The sequence below is a fragment of the Liolophura sinensis genome, chromosome 8 (genome assembly GCF_032854445.1).
Source record: "Liolophura sinensis isolate JHLJ2023 chromosome 8, CUHK_Ljap_v2, whole genome shotgun sequence".
Lineage (NCBI taxonomy): Eukaryota > Metazoa > Mollusca > Polyplacophora > Chitonida > Chitonidae > Liolophura > Liolophura sinensis.
The window spans coordinates 26,275,092-26,295,027 of record NC_088302.1 but is presented as its reverse complement, the minus strand read 5'-3'; the positions used below and the strand labels follow the sequence as shown (position 1 = coordinate 26,295,027).

The 19,936-nt window shown below is 40.4% G+C and overlaps 1 protein-coding gene across 1 annotated transcript; it reads left to right on the top strand.

Moving 5' to 3' along the window:
* The first annotated feature begins 10,949 nt into the window (after window positions 1-10,949).
* LOC135473742 (zinc transporter ZIP3-like) lies at window positions 10,950-13,056 on the top strand. Its single transcript, XM_064753620.1, has one exon. The coding sequence runs from the start codon at window positions 11,408-11,410 to the stop codon at window positions 12,491-12,493; it is 1,086 nt and encodes a 361-aa protein (XP_064609690.1). The 5' UTR covers window positions 10,950-11,407; the 3' UTR covers window positions 12,494-13,056.
* Window positions 13,057-19,936: the final 6,880 nt, after the last annotated feature.

The following is a 19,936-nucleotide window of genomic DNA, read 5'->3' as shown; positions in this document are numbered from 1 at the left end:
CATATCAAGGCGCGAGAACATAGTTTACTCAGATTTATCTCCCTTGTTTCAGAAGACTGGCTGTTTTACTACTTGACGCAGTGCTCGATAACCTAAAAGCAGTTTCAGACGTTACACAGGCGCTTACTGAGATTCTGTGAATCAAAATATATTTACCTCGAAATTCGTGAATATGATTAACCTCATAACAGCGAGAGAAACACACAGTTTCCACTGCAAGGAACTCTGCGCATCGCTTCTGTGGCCATGCCGATACTTTGTGGCTACCTTTTTGTCATTCCAGTAAATGTTTGAACAGTCTGTTTGTCCATGTGATCAAGTCTTCATTGATGTAGTCAGTCCATATTGTAGAACAGTGACTACAGGATACAGAAATAAATTCTCGTATTTAATGATATGAATTACTGAAAATTAACGCATAGGATTTTTTTTCTCTCTATAACATCGATTAAAGTGTGACCGTGAGATGGCCTCACAACAAGGCTTCGCCAAAGACTATGTTACTATGTGTCGACTCACGTGCCTTCAGTCTTTAATCCGTAATCCAAACACTAAGAACCAGTGCAACCACTAACACTGTGTTTGTGGTTTTAGATTATATTAGATTATTATAAATATGTACGTCTTTTTTCTTACATATTACGTAAGCTTGTCTCCAGCAAAGTGTTCATGCACTAATGAGTTGTTCATTTCTCATCTTTCCGCAGTTCCTTAGCTTATTTAATGGTCAGTCCTTTATTTCACAACGCGTGACAGTTTGGTTGGCACCTTACCACAGCACAGTGGCCCAGGAGTTCCTCAACAATGCGATCTTGGAGGACTACCCACTGGGTATTCACTGGCATTTCTGACCACACTTTTACAATGCCAGCATTATGCTGGGAGGAAAACCACAACCATCGGCACGTTGCTTGCAGACCTTCCCACTTAGCATGAGCTGGACTTGAACTCACAGCGACCGCATTGGTGAGCGGCTCCTGGGTCTTTCACCAGTTAGTTAAACTTGTCTTCGCAAGGTTTTTCAGGTGCAACTAAATTCCTTATGAGTTTATGAGAGTAGGGTAGTATTGAACGCTTTTTTAGTTCATCCTCAAGGTCATTAGCAATGACGTAATGTTCTAAACGTTCAATGTATGCACTCCAACTGTCGCTCACCTTTTCATCAGGTGATGATCAAATCCTTAGATTTTCCCATGTCTCATTTTTCTCAATGTGCAACCTAAGTTGTGTTTCACTGTAGTCTTACTGTAGTCTTATCATGATAAGTAGAAATGCCCAATAGCTTTGTTCTGGTAGAATTTACAACAATATTTGGTAAACAAGCTTTAGAGTGCTTTCTGTCTTTAAGTGGAAGCATCTTTGTCTTTCTTAAGTTTAGACGAAGGCCTGTCAGATTTTCAAAGTATTTATATTTCTTGTTCGTGTTCCGACATACTTCGAATCATCTGCGCAGTGTGCTTCCTTTAACCTCTTGAGAGTCTATATGCATTCCCTTTATGGTTTTATCACAGCAAATTTCGTTATTAAGTTCAACACACAGCAAAATAAATAAGGCGATCGAGGGCAGCCATGCCGTGTTCCTCTTTGTGGTTCAAGCCAATGAGTAGATTTATTTATTTAATACACAACTTACAGGTTTTGTGTATAACGTCTGGATATATTTCCTAAACTTTGATCCGAAATTAAATTTATCTAATGCGTAGAGCAAGAACGGCCACTTCACAATGTCAATGGCTTTCTCTAAATCAAGAGACAGTAACCAATTTTCTGAATAATTTTAATTTTCCAAAATGTCTGGGATAAAGCGGATACTATCACCAATAAATCTACCTTTGATGAAACCAGTTTGTGAAAAGTGGATCGTTGATCACTGCACGTTTTTCCTTGTTTGGCAAGTACCTCGCCAAATTGTTGACCTTTGACTTGTACAGTTCCGAATAAAAGGAGTCTAGTTCTTCCATGGTTTCGTGGTCATACGTTATTACTGGACCGTTGTCTTTAGCTAAAACCTACTACCTTTGCTACCTTTGACCTTTGTCTTCTATAAGATGTAGCGGTATTTTGTACTCTTTTTTCTCTTTTCAAACCATGTACATTTAGACCTTGAAACGCCCCTGTCGCGTTGTGTTTTTAAATCTCTTCTAGCTCCATCTAACACTCTCATAACTCGACTCCAGTGATTCGTTTTCTGGATCATCCATCATCTGGTTTTCAAGGATTGAGAGACACTTGATCAACTAATCCTCATGGTTGATTCGCTCACGATTCTTTTGCTTAGAGATTTGTATACTTACATTCATGGTTTTATATTGCCCCAATGATTGCATTATACAGAAAAGCTGCACGTATCAATCTCCTTCACAAACTCATCATCATTATGCAGAGAATTATTGAATTTCCAATAATTTGGATAAAAATTTGGATATCGTTTTGAAATATTTTTTAAACAGCTTTAAAGTTACTGATTTATGATCAGATTTTCTACATGGAAGAATTTTTGCGTCAGATAACATTGGGTGTAAGCATTTTGATATCAACCAAAAATCTGTTCGTAATCATTGTCTCTACGCCACGTGTAGGATTGCTTTTGTTGGTCAAGTATCATCCACACATCCATTAATCCCAGCTTGGAACATAAATTATGCAGATGTGGGGATGTATGATTTTAATAAAGCACCCCGGTCTGAAACCGACTTTCTGTCAAGTAGTGCACCCAGTGGTTGTGTTATAGTCACCACCGCAAACTACATTTTGGCAGTCAAAATCGACCATTAGTTTCACTTATAAGTGTTCAAAAAGTATTTTGCGCTCACCTACATGATATGAACCATATATATTTATAACTGTCAGTGGCTTGATGCCTAGCATAATCCGAGGCAGTAATATAGCGTTCATTAGAATCAGTGAAAATGTTCTCAATTCTAACACTTTCCGAAAATTACATCCACCCCTTCACTGTTGTTTGCTCTATGAGAATATTCTATTTTCTCACAAGGCCCCCACTCATTTGACCAAAGCTTTTCATAACTTACGTGGCTATGTGCTTGCTAAGGAACGAAATCCGCTTTCAGCTTTTTAAGGTACAAACAGATCTGTCTTCGTTTGTCTCTAACCCTAACTCACCTTACATTGAATCAACGTTAATACTACATGTACAATGAACAGTTGTAATAATAAAAGACAACTGCCTTAACACACAACACCGGGGATCTGCAGCAAACTTGTAAACGATTATAAAAGCTATTATATATGTACATAATGTTGGCCTGGTTGATTGAATTGTGATTGCGCCAGTGATTGCACCAGCGACTGCTCCAGTGATTGCACCAGTGACTGCTCCAGTGACTGCTCCAGTGATTGCACCAGTGCTTGCACCACTGACTGCAACAGTCACTGTTCCAATGATTGCAGCATTGCTGTGCAATTTACAGGACTAAAGCATATTGTTGCATAACTCTTACTGAGTTTAATGATCCGTAATTTTTCAAACATTTCATGGACGTAATCTACTTTTAGCTTTACTACTTTCTTTAAAACATCTAATCTACTCATATATTTACTACTTTGTTTAAAACAATCTCGAAATTTTTTCAATGCTCTCACAATTAAGCGAAATAATATCAGCGTATCTAAAATGAACTTACTAACAACATCGTGTGAAACTAAAACAGAAAATGCACCACAGGACCTTATACTGAATGCTGAAAGCATTAATGCATTACATCGTATTACCATTCCTGATGATTTTAATTCTACCTCACGGAAGTGACGTCACTACGAGACCATGTGAGAGCGCATGCTAGGTCAAATCGTCAGTTCAAGCTTGCTTTTCGAATCGTACGGACGTGTTACTGGTTGAATCAGCTAGTACATGTGTATTTTTCTGCAGACTCTGTAGAAAATAAAGTTTTAAGCACGCTTCGCTGCTTTGCATGAAGTTGTGAGGCGCGGCTTCTCTGTCTTCCATGCATGCTGGGGTTAACGACCCTTTGCTGGATGTTTTAAACTCTCTCAGGACTGAATTAAAAGAACTTCGTGACGAGGTTCATCAAAATAAACGTCACAGCCACACGGTTACCGACTCGGGAAACCGTTTAAAGGTGGATATAATCGGGAAACAATGGACTACCAGTCGCCGGTCAGGCTGGCCAAACAACCCAAACGCGCCAAAATGGCGGACAACGTGGATACGCACGATCTGAGTGAGCCTAATAACGATTGTGATGTTGATTCGGACAATATCTTCACTGACAATGACCAGTACATTGATACCCCAGAAAACGAGTCGGACTCCGGTAGTTTTTTCGACTCCATAGAGCGTGAGGTGGCTGAAAATGAGTCATGAGGGTGGGACATAGACCCGAAACTTGCAAAGTTTGTGAATGGTCGGTTTTCCACAGCTCGGACTCTTGAAAAGGTTAAAGAAAAACAAGATGCGTTACCTAAGCCAGCCAACTGTGAAAAACTGACTGTGCCCATGAACAATCCTGAGATTTTCAGAAAATTAAGGCAGGGACAGAAAAGCACAGACCAGCGTTTTGCCAGTGTTCATCTGGCCATTACTAAAGTTTCGGTGGCAGTGGTGAACATCCTACAGCTGTCGGCAAAATTTAAGTCAAGTGATGATGTTGCAATCAGACGGTATGGCACTGACGCCATAGCTCTCCTTGAACATGCTCGTTTTGAAATGAATATGCGGTGGAGGGATACCATGAGAAATGTACTCAAAAAAGAATATGAACCGCTTTGCTCCGCATGGATTCAGGTAACTAAGTACTTTTTTGGAGATGATCTCCCGAAAACATTGAAAGAGTTAAAGCAGTCCTCTCTAGTGTGCAAAGAAGCGTCACGAGACAACTTCCCAAAAGAACGGCCGATGGAATGCCACCTGGCAAAAAGGGGTTGGGGCGACCACGATCCCGGCAAGGTTCCTCATTACGCCCCGAAGGGGAAACCATGGAACAAAGGAGTTTCCCCCGATACAAGAATAAGCCCGACAGTCATGCACCAGTCACATACACAGGTAAATGATAATAGTGTCATACACAGTATTGCTCAATTAAAACGGTTAAATGATCTTACACTGAAAGAGGTAACTGTCTATTGTGAACACAAAGTGGCTAATTTCAAAACTAGATGCCTTAAAAACTCGTTCAATGAATGGACTAAAATAACCTCTCATAACGATATTCTCGCATATTCATGGTGCAAACACTGATTTTGAACATTAACCATATCTGTATCATGTTCCAAAAGAGACTGCATTTGAACAACGTGAATGTCAGATTATTGATGAAGAAATAAGTAAACTTCTGAACAGAGGGGTTATCAGACTGTCAGACTGTCATGAGCCAGGGGTATTTATTTCCAACATTTTCGTTCGAGAGAAAAAAGATGGCACCCACAGAACTATTTTGGATCTCAAATCATTAAACCGGTCAGTTGAGTAGTTCCAAATGGATACCCTTAATGTAACTCTCAAACTAATGGTGAAAAATTGCTCCATATCCAGTGTGGATTTACAAGATGCCTATTACTCGGTCCCAATTGCACCCACTAACCAAAACTATTCGAAAGTCAAAGGAGAAGAGCAGTTAATCAATTTACATGTTTTGTCAATAGATTGAGCTCTTGCCGAGGGCGCTTTTCAAAGCTTCTGAAACCTGTGTATGTAGAGCTGAGAAAGAAAGATCATATCTGTTCTCACTATATTGATGACAGTTCACTGATAGGGCATTCTTTTACGGAATGTGAAACAAACGTTATAAACACGGTTTCTATGCTTGATCGGTTGGGTTTTGTTATTCACCCCGAGAAATCGTTTTTCGCACCATCTTAGTCAATACCATATCTAGGTTTCATTTTGAATTCCAAAGAGATGACCGTGTCCGTAAGTTCAGTTAAGGCACTGAAGATTAAAAAAGCATGTCAAGAACTATTATTGTGTAATTTTCCAAGCATTAGAGATGTTCCCATGGTCATTGGTTTTGTTGTTTCAACATTTCCTGCAATGGTTTATGGGCTTTTATTTTATGGAGGCCTAGAGACAGATAAGAGATCTGGTGTTAAGCAGGCAAAGGGTAATTATGACAGCAGCATGGTTTTGTCAGAGGATTCTGTACGTGGGTGAATTGAAATGGTGGATAGAAAATGTAGGACTTTCTGGGAAACCATCTGAAATGACAAGCCCTGAAAATCATCATTAAATCTGATGCCTCTACAAGAGGCGGGGGAGGGGGGCGGTTTGTGGTGACCTCTCTGCTGGGGGTGAATGGAAACCTAATGAGAAACAAAATCACATTAGTTATTTAGAGCTGCTTGCCACGTTTCTAGCCCTAAAAAGTTTCTGTTCAGATGTGAAAAACAAACACATAAGGCTTATCATAGATAATACCACAGCGATAAGTTTGAACATTTTGGCACAAGTCATTCTGGTAAATGCAACAGACTGTCAAAGCAAATTTGGGAGACAACTCTGGTTATCTTCATCTCATATAGCAGGGGAAATGAACGAAGATGCTGATTGTCAGTGCCGAAATTTCAGAAATGATACTGATTGGCAACTTAACCCAAAGTTTTTTGGTGATATCCAGAGCTACTTTAAAATTACCCCTGAAATAGATTTGTTTGCCTCCAGGTTAAATCATCAAATGAAGCCATATGTATCCTATAGACCAGACTTAGAGGCTCGAGCTCTGAATGCCTTCTGACTAAAATGGTCACAATTTAATGTGCTGTACATGTTTCCTCCATTCAGCGTTATCCCAGCAGTGCTACAGAAAATGCACAAAGACCAACGCCTTGCAGTCATCATCTACCCGGATTGGCCCACTCAAGTTTGGTATCCTGTCTTTAAGCGAATCTTGATCCGCCCTCCATAGCAGCTCCCACAAGGGAAGACAACTCTTCTGCTACCAGGTCACCCAGACAGTCAGCACCCTCTCCTCCGTAGACTGAGATTTATGGCAGGAGCTATATCCGGCAGGCATTCCCTGAGCAAGGATTGTCCGGGGTGATTTGTGATATTCTGATGGATTCATGGAGACCTGGTTCGCTCAAACAGTATGATGTGTATCTGAGCAGGTGGGTGCTTTTGCGAAAAATGGGATGTAAGTTTCTATAATCCGGCTGTAGGACAAGTTCTAACAGTTATAGCAGAGTGTCATGCATCAGGTCTTGGATATAGTGCTATGAATACTGTTCCTTCAGCGCTTTCGGCGACAGTTTCTGTTGAAGGCAGTCACTGTTTAGGGACACATCCTTTGGTTAAACGTTTTATGAAAGGACTATTTGAACGCCGCCAAAGTTTACCTCCCTATACGCATACATGGGATACAGATATTGTTCTGAAATATCTAAAGACTCTCCCCAGTGGAGGTTTACCATTGGAAGAACTTACTCTAAAGACAGTGATGTTAACATCATTAGCTACGGGACAGAGGTTGCAATCTCTGCAAACGTTAAGGCTTTCATTTTTACATTTCGCGCCAACCACTTGTACTGTTGACCCGGGAAACACCGGATGTCTACCATGCTGGAGAAATATTCTGAACCAGAATAGTGCCCAGTGACTTGTCTTAATCACTACATATCAAAGACAGAATCCATCAGACAAGAGAATGACATACTGTTTATTTCTTTTCAAAAACCTCATAAGCCTCTTAGCAGAGACAGTGTTTCCAGGTATCTTAAAACTGTGTTGTCTTTAGCTGGTACAGGTGTTAGTCGATATTCCAGTCACAGTACCAGGTCTGCGTTTACCTCAGTTTACCGCTGCTTGTAGAGGCACACCCATTGACCAAATCATGAAATGTAGCGCGTGGACAAATAAGTGTACTTATATGAAATTTTACAACAGAAACAATTCCTCTAATTCCCCCGTTGTGGGTCTATAGGCATAACAAATCCCACGCTTAATGTTTCCTATTATTCAAAATGATGCAACATAAGAGAAATATTAGGAGACAACATCCATGTACTAAATGCTCACTTTTATTTGTTTGGAGTTCGGAAATTCAAGGTTATTTCATTAAATTGTGAGTACAGATTTCAAACATTGTTTTGTGTTTATGTTTTTTTGGTGTTCATGACCACGCCGCTTTAAAGTCTCACATGGTCTCGTAGTGACGTTACTTCCGTGAGGCAGAATTAATAAATTAAACGAGCCTTACCTGGAAAGTGAAGTTTGATTGGAATTATACCGAGTGGATGTCAGGAACGGAGAGATTTTTTATTTTCATTACCCGCGCCCTTACTAATAAAGGCGTGGACATTCGCCTTTAAAGTCTGACGATTTGACCTGGCATGCACTCTAACATGATCTCTCCATTCCTGACTTCCATTTGGTAGAATTCCAATCAAACTTCAACTTCCAGGTAAGGCTCGTTTAATTTATTAATTATTCCCGCCTTCCACAGTCATGTGCAACGGATGTCACACCACCGCCATAACACATCTCGTCCCGTCATTTTTTCTAGTTAATCCTGGACGCACCACTGATCTCGAATTTACGACTCACCTTTAGATTACCCACGTGGCCTGAGTTACAGGGTACATTGTAGATAAGCTACTTTGGGAACGTTATTGTAACAATCTTTCTGTATCTATATACGTACACAATGCCCCAGTATTACAGTTTAATCAGAGTTATCGCCCCTGTTTTTCCACCCAGTTTTTCTGATAACTGACCAGTATTTTATGACATTGTGCTTAACACCACGAAAGTAGTTATGGAAGTTTCGGAGACACTGGATGAGATTTCGTGACCAAGAAAGCTAATCGTTACCTTATCATGAAATCTACGTACATGAACAAATCTTTAACAAAGACAAACATACATGCAATTCTCACCACGATACCTCTTTGACGTAAGACGTTTGACATGACTTTTATAGTCATAAAAAGTTTAGCTTTTGTAAATTCAGTTTCATATTAAACAGAGGATACGTCACAAAAAAACCCCTCCAGGCATTGTTAAACAATTAGTGAAGACCACATTTATTTAACTAACCAGGCTATTTTTTTTTAGAAAAAAACCGTTGTTGTGCTGAGGATATCTGAATTTGATTGTATTAATGGTAGCAGCACTGTTGAACATTATTGATTGAATTGGATACCATTAAAATTAACAAGACGTGTTATTCCGATCTGCGTCAATAAATAAATGATAATAAATTCATGCTAGTGCCGTGACATTTGTATAAGTTTTTGTTTAATTTTATTTTTGCACGTTGTATTAATTGGTTGTACCAGATAACTTGATTTTCATGGACGCAAACAATAGTTTCAATCTATATACACGCGTTTAGAAACGTTACACACATACTCGTCTGCCAACAGCATGCAGATGATTGTTGGTTCACTTGGGCTCAGCGCGGTTTCCTCCCAACATAATACGCTGATTGCCGTCGTATAAGTGAAATTTTCTTGAGTACGGCGTAAAACACTGATCAAATAAATAAATACATACTCGTCTGCAGAGATTTCACTGCTGCATTTAGAGAGGGGCACCCAACTCTTAGGCATTCTGGCGCCTGATCTGTTTCGCTTTATAACTGTAAAACCCAGTTTAAGTGTAACTATATTTTAACGGACGTGTACATGAAATTACACTGGAATTAGCAGTTTTGTAAATACTCTTAAGTACGGAGTACACGCAAATCCGATGAAAATAAATAAATGAATACATTACAAATAACGTCTAATGACGTCTTTTGTAAAAACATAATCGTCTTTGTAAAACAAAGTCTTAACGAAGTTTTAAAGATTGTTCATGAACTAAATCACTCACGTTGAAATAAAAAATGTCCTACCGTTGTTCGAAGTCAAAACAAAAAAAGGCAAGCCATTTTGTCTCATTAATATTCAACCGGAAGGGCCTGAGCCTATGCGTAGCGTTCGGAAAGTTCCCTATGATATCGACTTTCAATGAGTGGATACACACAGATACATGCAGAGTACAATAGCTTAAACACAACTGAAAAAAAGTTACAAACTAAGTCAGAAATGTGTTTGTTCCCCTGCCCACAACAACAGCAACATTGACACCCACCTGTAAAGCAGTATAGTTTTGCGACGCCTTCGTGCATCGTGAGACCGTTTTCTTTCTTCAGTTGTACTCCAACGTTCAAACTAACCACCAATTACAACTCTAGACTTGCTTGTCAACCTGTCGAGCTCTTTTTTACGCCTTTTTTGGCCTATCCTGTCACAAGGAAGCCGTCTTTTACACGTGTAATCAGCTATGTTTGTTTACATGTGAAGTTTACAGAGTGCTGTGCACATGCTCCATTCTGACTGAACTGATAACCCCCCTCATTTAAATATTCTAGCAGAATTTTCAGTTTTCAGGTTTTTTTTGTTATTTTTATACTTTCACTTAACGTACAATGCTGGGTGTGGAATTAAGGAAAAGCTTGATTTTTACTTCTTGAGAAAAACACCCAATGTTCATGTCGTTCTGTAATGACGCAAAAATAACTAATATTTGGGCGACGATGTCACTTTAAATTTAATGGCGCTAATACGTTACCGTAAATAACACGCTTTTTGACACCGGTCTCTCTCTGAATAACACTAACGTACAGTAACACATACCAAGAACCAGGTTACGAAATATTCCGTTGCCACTATGTAGTCATATTTTCGTAGATGACGCCATACGTGTTTATTCCACGCCCTTTCTACATGTGCTGGTACACGCGTTATGTTTTCCAGTCGACGATACCGTTGTGACCTTTGTGACAGGGAGAGTACTTGACCCGTGTTCAGCCTTGCGTGCACGAGACATGGGCATAGCTCTTGACTTTGAACACTGCGTGAAAACCAGCTACAGGTTGACAGCTGCGCCGAGCGAAAAGCGCGCCAATTCAACCGCCGTTGTGGTCAGCCTGTGTGCGCTCTGCGTATGGGCGGGTTAACCAGCCAGCCTAACAGCTCCGCAAACGGGATGTGAGCTGTTTTAACGACACATATGTAGGTCGTTCGCTTAGTGGAAACTCTGGCTGCCATGCTATTTGATACTGCGTGTGTGAGTGGAGTGGAGAGATCTGGCAACAGCTGGGGACGGAGTTAGCCGGAGTCCGAGCCATATCTGAGACGAGGCAAGCCCACCCATATTAAAGCCAAAAAGTGACACACAAAAGGCGAGCTATATATACGTTGTGTATGTGCCCTTATAGTACAGGGTGAGTGACCGGTGTTGGGGTGAGAAATAAGCAGTGTTGGACGTTGACACATGACAACTATGCCGGTATGTCCGACGCCAGTTCATCCAGGGAGATAAACTCTGGTGAGTCCTTATGATGCATAAAACAAGTGAACGGGACAAAACTATGCGATCGCGTCAACAACATGAACGGCATCGACTTTTCTGTGGTCCTGTATTATCTGGCACGATGACTGCGACATGGATCCTCTAGGCTGTAAGATTATCTGTGTGTTCGGTATATTGGTGACAAAGTTAGTCTTCGGATTGTTTCCATGCAGCTTCCATGAACCTTTAAAACGTTTGGCAGCTCGTACGCCTGCGCGTCGGAAATACTTCTGCCTGTTTGTGGAGTGCTTCCACTGTTTTGCTGCAGGCACTCTGCTGTCTATGAGCTTTCTCCACATTTTCCCGGAATGCCAGAGAATTCTTCGCGGTATTACAGGACATGATCTGTCACATAACAAATTTCCTCTGGCCGAGATGTTGACCGCACTCGGGATTTACCTGTTATTGCTAATTGACAGGAGTATTCACTGCTTGCAGAGGAGTCAGTGTCGGAATCCGCCGACACAAGCCCAATCTACGGAGAGTGTATGTTCTACAACGGGATATCCAACACTGACATCATATGAGTTGACAAGAAAACAAAGTCTGACTGAAGATGAAATTGATATGTCTGACATCATTGCCGAAAACCATGCTGACCTGACGAATCCAAAATTGACGCAGTTGTCAGTTGATGAGCACGGCGTGTCACTGCCTGTCGAATTGTACCTTCCTGTCGAACACAAAGAATTTCAGATGTTATATGTGAACGGTGGAGGACGAAAATCTGCAAAACTTGCCATCATTTTTGTTATTGCATTGAGTTTTCATAGTTTCTTTAGCGGACTTGCGCTGGGATTTCAACGTGGAGCGGTTTCCGTTTGGTTGTTATTTGTAGGACTTGCCTTACGAGAGGTAGTGCATAGTTTTAGTCTGGGACTTGAGTTAGCCAGATTCACTGACAAAAGATATCAGAGTTTGTTCGGGATCGCTGTCACGGCGACAATTGCCGCAGCTGGAGTCGTCGGAGGAACCCTGCTGGAATCTGCCACCTATTACAATACATCCCTCATTTCAGTTGTGACCATATTTCAGTCTATTACAAACGGCGCCATCTTGTATATAGTATTTTTTGACGTTTTTCTGCCTGAAATGGAGGAGGATTACACTTATGCGCATGTGATATCATCTCTGGTCGGATTCGGAGCCATGACATTATGTATTGGAATTTTGCTGTGAGGAATAAAGTGGGAAGAAATTCCTGACTACAGTTTTGTGCCAAAGACGAACGTGTTTGACCGGTTTAAAGGCTAGCATTAAGATTTTAAAATCATTTTGCCCAAAAAATGTGGAAGCAGCTACATTTATGCTTGAATCTGCACAAACATAACGGAAGTGGTGTACGTCTGAGTTATTATATGAATTCAAATATTTGTACATTATCTCTTCGTTTCACTGAAGTTTTACATTACATCTCTTCACACATACTCTCAGTCTAAGGTAAATATACCAACGTAATAAAAATCCGATCACTTGTTATATTAAGAATCTGTGTTGCCATCATGATTTATTGAACAAGTTATGACGTCATTTCATGGAATGAATATTTGAAGAAGCCGGTAAGCTACAAAAAATGAAGCCCACTTCACCACTCCCCACGATAGCATCACATTGTAGACAAATGTCTCTCGACTTATATAATTCATTACCCATGTGGGTGCATTCTTACATGATTGCTTTTGTAATAGCCACCCAACAATCTCAATATTACTCACTTTTTACAACAAAGATTTTCCAGAAAAAAGAACACTGGTTAAAGATATCCTTCAGCGGAAGTCGCAATGACAACAGTTCGTATACAGGTGCATAGCTGTAACAATAACTGAACTGAACGTCTTCACTTTTGTTTACTGACTGCGGAGAATATGTGTATATATTCACAAAATAAGTTGTGCATTGTGCCTGTCAGTATGCACCACTCTATCACAACGACTCGCGTTTCACTTTGGATACGTGGGCCTGCTGTAATGGATCGAAAGCCGGCCCACATGTTCACGTGCTTTCTCCTGTGTTTGTATGCTTGGGATTTTACATACGTACATATGGCTTTAAACAATATTTTGGTTATGCCATACAGGTTAGTGTCTTCGTTTGCAGCGTCCTTCTATACATATGGTGCTGCCTCAATGGAATGGCGTTTAGAAGACAACAGCTATGACGCGCCGCTCTGTGAGATTCCAGTTGCGAAATGCGAGAAGTGACTGGACACAGTGTTTCAAAGGGAAGAAACTATATACATACCGATGGAAATTATATCGTAAAATATCTTTTTCTCTGATGGAGTCTAATAGAGTATGGTAAGGTGGACAATAATGTTTCTCGTCCGTGGGCTGTGAGCAGATATTTTTCAGTGGTCTTTCTACATATGCTTACTTCACAATTTATTCCACTTAAGCACAGATCGACCACCTACGTGGGGACTGATCTTAAGTCATTGTAGTGCCGTTAGCTGTGGATAGGCCATGTAGAGGTCACGGTGACTTCTTTAGCGGTCTAATAGCAGGATGTTACACTAATTCCGTTATGGTTAACAGCAAGTAAAAAGTGGAAACCTTATCTCCAGGAAATCGTGTAGGCCGTACTTTTTTTTGTCAGCAGTATCGTAAATGCCGGACACTTGAGCTGCTCAATTTACCAGTACCCAGCAGCAAATTTGTAAGCTCACTCGTATTTCGACTTCACAGTATTCTGTAATGCTAGCATACCCTGAAACATTTCAAGATTTCTTCGCTACGCAGAAAACCTACCTATGCTCTGGGTGAACCAATTATATTCTCAATCCATTAACCGTAGTATGCCTAGGACCGTGTCGCTTAACTTATACACAGACAACTGCTTTCTCGTCATTCTGTATGTGCTCTGGCAAACACGTTACCAAATTGGGCATAATTTTTGGTGTTTCTACTAACTAATATGAAATTCCACAAATCTTGTCGATGCAATCCTACCGTTGTAGATGTGTTTTATACGAATATTTACTTGTTTTATTTCATTTTTGTTTAATGCCATGCTCAAACCTTTTTCACTTACACGATGTCGGCCGTCTGACAGCAACCTGCCGATGGGTCGTGCGTTCCTCCCGAGATTTGCCCGGTTTCCTCCCACCATAGTGCCCGATGCAATCTACCAACCTTTGGCAAGCTACTAACAAAGTTTTCCATTTGTATGAAAGCCGGTTAGGGCCATCAGGATACCATCGCACTATCTTTCATCGCCCGACAATAGAAGTGATTGAACGATACTGTGAAGGAGTGGAATGGCACTCAGAAGCGATGGAGTGATACTGCTAAGCGATGGAACGATACTGGGAAGCGTTGCCAGGATACCGTGAAGTGGCGACACAATACTGCGATAGTACAATAACGCAAAGCGATTCCACGATGCTACATGTACATATGGCAACGTTACAAACATGTACCTTGGCAAGATGGTGTCATCGCTCTACAGTATCGCGCTATTGATTAGCAATATCGTTCAGGTGATTTCTTCCATCGGTCTTACGACAAGTGACGTTTCTGATGCATTGTGGTTTTTTTGTTTGTTAAAGGGTTGAAACATACCTGTTACAGGCAGTATAGCATTTTAAACCAAAATCGAATTGAAATCGGATTACACTGCGCACATACCCTACAGATTCAAGAGATCTGTTATGGCTGCCGTCAGCTTTTGACTGGATGATAAAATACGCCGAGATCCTAAACATTCTCATGAGTTTGTCATGACCTATTTATTTAATGTAGTCTTAAATTCAAATGTGACATGTTGTAAATCTACATGTTTGGAATTAACAAATATTAAACTTTCATGAAAAACATTTTAAAGGCTTTGAGAGACTAGTGCTTTATAATCACTTTTTAAACATTCCACTAGATAAAGATAAGTATCAGAATCAAAAATGGAGTGTTGAGAAAATAATGCAGTGTTTTGATCACGCGAGGATTCCAGGTAGGACGAGAGAACAATTCAGAGCATACTAGGGACTGAATGGCAATGCACCTTTTACCACTAAACCAGGATCGGGTCTCTTTATACAGTTAAGTTGTGTATTCATTGGCTGTTTTTGGATATGCTGGCCCGTGCAATTAACGAGTGTGGATGCGCATTGTAAATGAAATACGGCGTAATATGTTAGCTCGCGGCTATAACATCTCTATTAGAAAATTGTATATCCAGTTAATAAAATCTAGGTGTTTGGAATTCCTTGATTACTTTGTTTAGATAATATTTACACCCTAACAATCTGTATAAATACCGCACGTACAAAATGTATAGTATATGACATGTATCATAAACCACAATACGTACAGGGTATAGATAGACTGCAGCGCTTGTACGTGTCGATATTGTAAACCTTATCACGTGTCCTAAATAAACCCACTCCAGGGTATCTATCAAGTGTACAATAGTTATATGACAATCATTTTCATGGTGAACTGAAAAAAAAAATCAATGGTATAAATGATAGGTAGGTGTCACCTGTGCCATCGACCCGTTGGATGTTTGTTTCATTGATTATGCAGTCTACACATAACGGCTGTGCGCATGTCAACATGATTCAACAACAAATCATACAACTTGGGCATGTGAGCTTTTACAACCGATACCAAACTAGTGTAGCGACACGATTTTATCCTGTCTACAATATAGCTGGATGATACAGCATCTTTTTCCCGGTCCGTTATGCAGATGCAGCGTGTCTTGTTGCCTGTGAGTCAGTGAATTCCGTTAACCTTTAAGTTAAGTATCAGTTTTAGATCAGTTTCTCTTTTCAAATCTCTTCATTACTGGTACGAAGATCAGCCGTGCAAATGCCATTTAATAAGTTAATATGTCAAATGAGACACTACATGTACTTTGCTCAAGAAATGTTCCGATACAGTCAAATGCAGCCAAAGCCGTAGTTTGTCTCTCTCATTGAAAGACATCGATACATTTATTATATGCCCAGACTTCCAGATGTTGCGATTAATTAAAAGTAAATTGTTGTGTGTCTTATTATGGAAATGTGCTTAATCTGCCTGTCAACTAATTTATAAGAAATTGGCCTAAATATATATGAGAGAAATGTAACCTAGGCACATAACAATTTGCGTACATTTCATTGGCCGAAAGCAGGAGAAAGTAACTCCTGACTACGAAATTTCGAATCATTATGCCTGATTGGTGGACGAGTCGTTAACAGATGAAATAGGGCTTCATTTGCAGGTGTACTTAAAGAGGACGTCTTGTACTATACATCCTTCAAATTGATCGAAACGGCTGTCATGTCAAGCTGCCACCTGGTGGGCTCAGCAATAAGGAAGAACTGGACGATCTAACTCGTAGCAGTTCCGTGGTGATGGGATTTTTGACTAAACAAAATACCCTTTGTCTAGCATCCCTTGCCTGATCTGAATGATCCTCGGGCAGTTTAAATATGTTCTCTGTGTTGAAAGGAATGGTTTTACACTCACTGATTGCTGCCGGCATGCAGGGGACATCTGACTAACGAATGGTTTTACACTCACTGATTGCTGTTGGCATGCAGGGGACATCTGACTAACGAATGGTTTTACACTCACTGATTGCTGCTGGCATGCAGGGGACATCTGACTAACGAATGGTTTTACACTCACTGATTGCTGCTGGAATGGAGGGGACATCTGATTATCGAATGGTTTTACACTCACCGATGGCTGCTGGCATGCAGGGAACATCTGACTAACGAATGGTTTTACACTCACTGGTTGCTGCTGGCATGCAGGGGATATCTGACCAACGAACAGTTTACACTCACTGATTGCTGCTGGCATGCAGGGGACATCTGACTAACGAATAGTTTTACACTCACTGATTGCTGTTGGCATGCAGGGGACATCTGAGCAACGAATGGTTTTACACTCACTGATTGCTGCTGGCATGCATGGGACATCTGACTATCGAATGGTTTTACACTCACTGATTTCTGCTGGCATGCAGGGGACATATGAATAACGAATGGTTTTACACACACTGATTGCTGCTAGCATGCAGGGGACATCTGACTGCTGCTGGCATGCAGGGGACATCTGACTAACCACAATGTCCGTGAAGTAAACATCTCGTCCAAAACTGAATCACAATATAACGTTCCGCCTATCCAAAGAAAGCAAATTACAGAAAAACCGAGCAGTCTATTAGTAAAGTTTTAAGTTACTTCACCAACCATCTACGTGTAAGAATTGTGTTTCCAACAGATCCCAGAACCGCAAGAACCGTAAATCGTGAAAACCAGATCGCATCTGCACCTGTCATCACCCATGGAACCCGTCCAGATTTACTTTAAACTGTGGCCAGATTATCAAACCAAACAGTCAAAACAATAAGATCGAGACTTTGAAACAGCCGAGCCTTGATGCACGTCAGAATTCATACTTTATGTAAATTGCTGGTGAACAGTTTTAGTCCCATGTGTATAGTGATCCGCCAACAAGTTGCCTCCCATGGAGGTGCATCCCCGGTGATGGAAGAGATGGAGCTGACAAGTAATTGCCTTATTACCTGTTTAATAGGAGTCAACATTGTACAAAAATCAACGTCCGTTTTGCATTTGAGTCATATTCCATATAAAAATTAATGTCTTATCACTGGCCCAAATTGCTGTAGCAGAGAAGTATTTAATTCGCTGATGCAGTCGCGATGCGTGCCATGCGCACTTTTTTGTTAGGTCGAGTAAATTTATTCAGAAGTGAATGTCCCAATTCGGTTATGAGATGAACAGAATTTCACACTTCAGGTCATCGCATATAGCAATACCCTTCTCAGTGTCCTAGCTCACAATAGTTAGGATACCAAACATATCAGTAACTTCTTTTCCTTTCACTCGTATACATACGCCTGCTCATGTTGGTTTCCTCTTCGACCATTTGTGGGGAGGTCTGTCAGCAACCATCGGCTCCCATCGGCTCTACACGCCCGCTTTCCTCCAACCATAATATTGGCCTCCATCGTATAAGTGAAGTATTCTACGTAAAACACCAATCCAAATAAATGAATCGTATGTATACGGGCGTTTTGAATAATTAATAACATATTGCTCATATGGATCGTGTTAATAGATGTTATCCATGCTTTGAGATCGATTGAGAGAATAAAAAATCCCTTGATAGACGTTAAATTTCCATTTCAATAGTTCATACCAATATACATGTATGGCCGTCATGCCATGCATGGATGCAAGATAGGCCTATGAAGCCATGGACTACGTGGAATTCATCCCAGCTTTGTAACAGCCATATATCACATATACATATTTAACATAATGCACGTTAATGTTAAGCTGAGATACAGAAGCGTCACTTGAACACTGGGATGGTTCAATTCAAGCCATAATAGTCAAAGAATTACTTTTTCCCTTATAGTTGACCCAGACACTACCATATCGTGTGAAAGCATTGTATGTGTAACACAAATATCCTCTGGCATTTCATAATTACATTCTGTTGCGGTATATGTGCCAGTACAAGGAAACCAGATACCAGTGCAGGCAAAATTAGTTTGACGTACAGGTCTACTGTGCGAACAAATTGTGGTTAGACATTTGGTCATACAGACGGCCGCTCATATCCAGTCACATGGCACTCGTTTATACATCTACACGTACCTCTGTCACTGCATGCACCGTACTAACCGTTTATAGCAATCTTATATTGTAACATTAGATAGGCCTACATGCATCAACATGAACTGAATTCAGTTATATAAGAAAAACTACATACACTGGACGGGTATAAAATGAAAAATAGAAACCGATCCACTGGCCATGCAGTTAGAACAGTTCTGTCAAGATCAAGAGACAAATTTGCTCACAGATTATGTATCGAAGGCTCTTTAGCAGTTCAGTTTTATTATGAGAGGCCAAATTAATGACAAAGGAAAGCGGTGCAGGTAACAATTGGTACATTGCAAGGTACCACTGCAAAGGCGTGTATTCAAATTACATTATGAGCGGTTAAGTGACGCAATTAGCTTAGACGATTGAAATCGTGAAGGAAAAGATTGCAATGTTCTAGGTAAAATCCATGCAAAACAGAAACAGACAGGGAATAGTATATGTAGGATGTAAATATCGCAGGGATCTATGTCTGCGGACGCGCATATACAAAGCTCATCACGACATACGGGGCCTACAGGGCAAAATATACAAAGCACAAGCTAGGATCGTCATAAACAATTATGGTATTGGCACGACGCGTCTAATTGTGTACACTAATCACCCTTATTTCCATTAGTAAGAACAAAACAAGCGGGATAGTTGGTGGAAGAGAATGACACCTACGTTAGTCAACAACCTAGTTAATTATCCAGTTTGTCTGCAGGGTGAGTCAGAGCCTAACATGCAGAACGGTTGCACTCTCAAGCTACGTAGCTGTTTACAGGAAAATGACAGTCAAAGGTACGAAGATGGCAGATTGATACAATTCTCAAACTTTTCTCAGGTTTTTCCGTCCGGATATGTTAGAACATGAATTGTCAAACCTATAGACGTGTACATACACGCACAAAGTAATGGAAAATTCTTTTACGTATAAGTATAATTTTAGATAAACACTAGAACGCCTCTCCATTTAAAATTACATTTTGAAATGTAAAAGGATATTTTGG

Excerpts from the sequence above, each read along its gene's own strand:
- LOC135473742 (XM_064753620.1), top strand. The coding sequence starts at position 11,408 with ATGGATCCTCTAGGCTGTAAGATTATCTGTGTGTTCGGTATATTGGTG.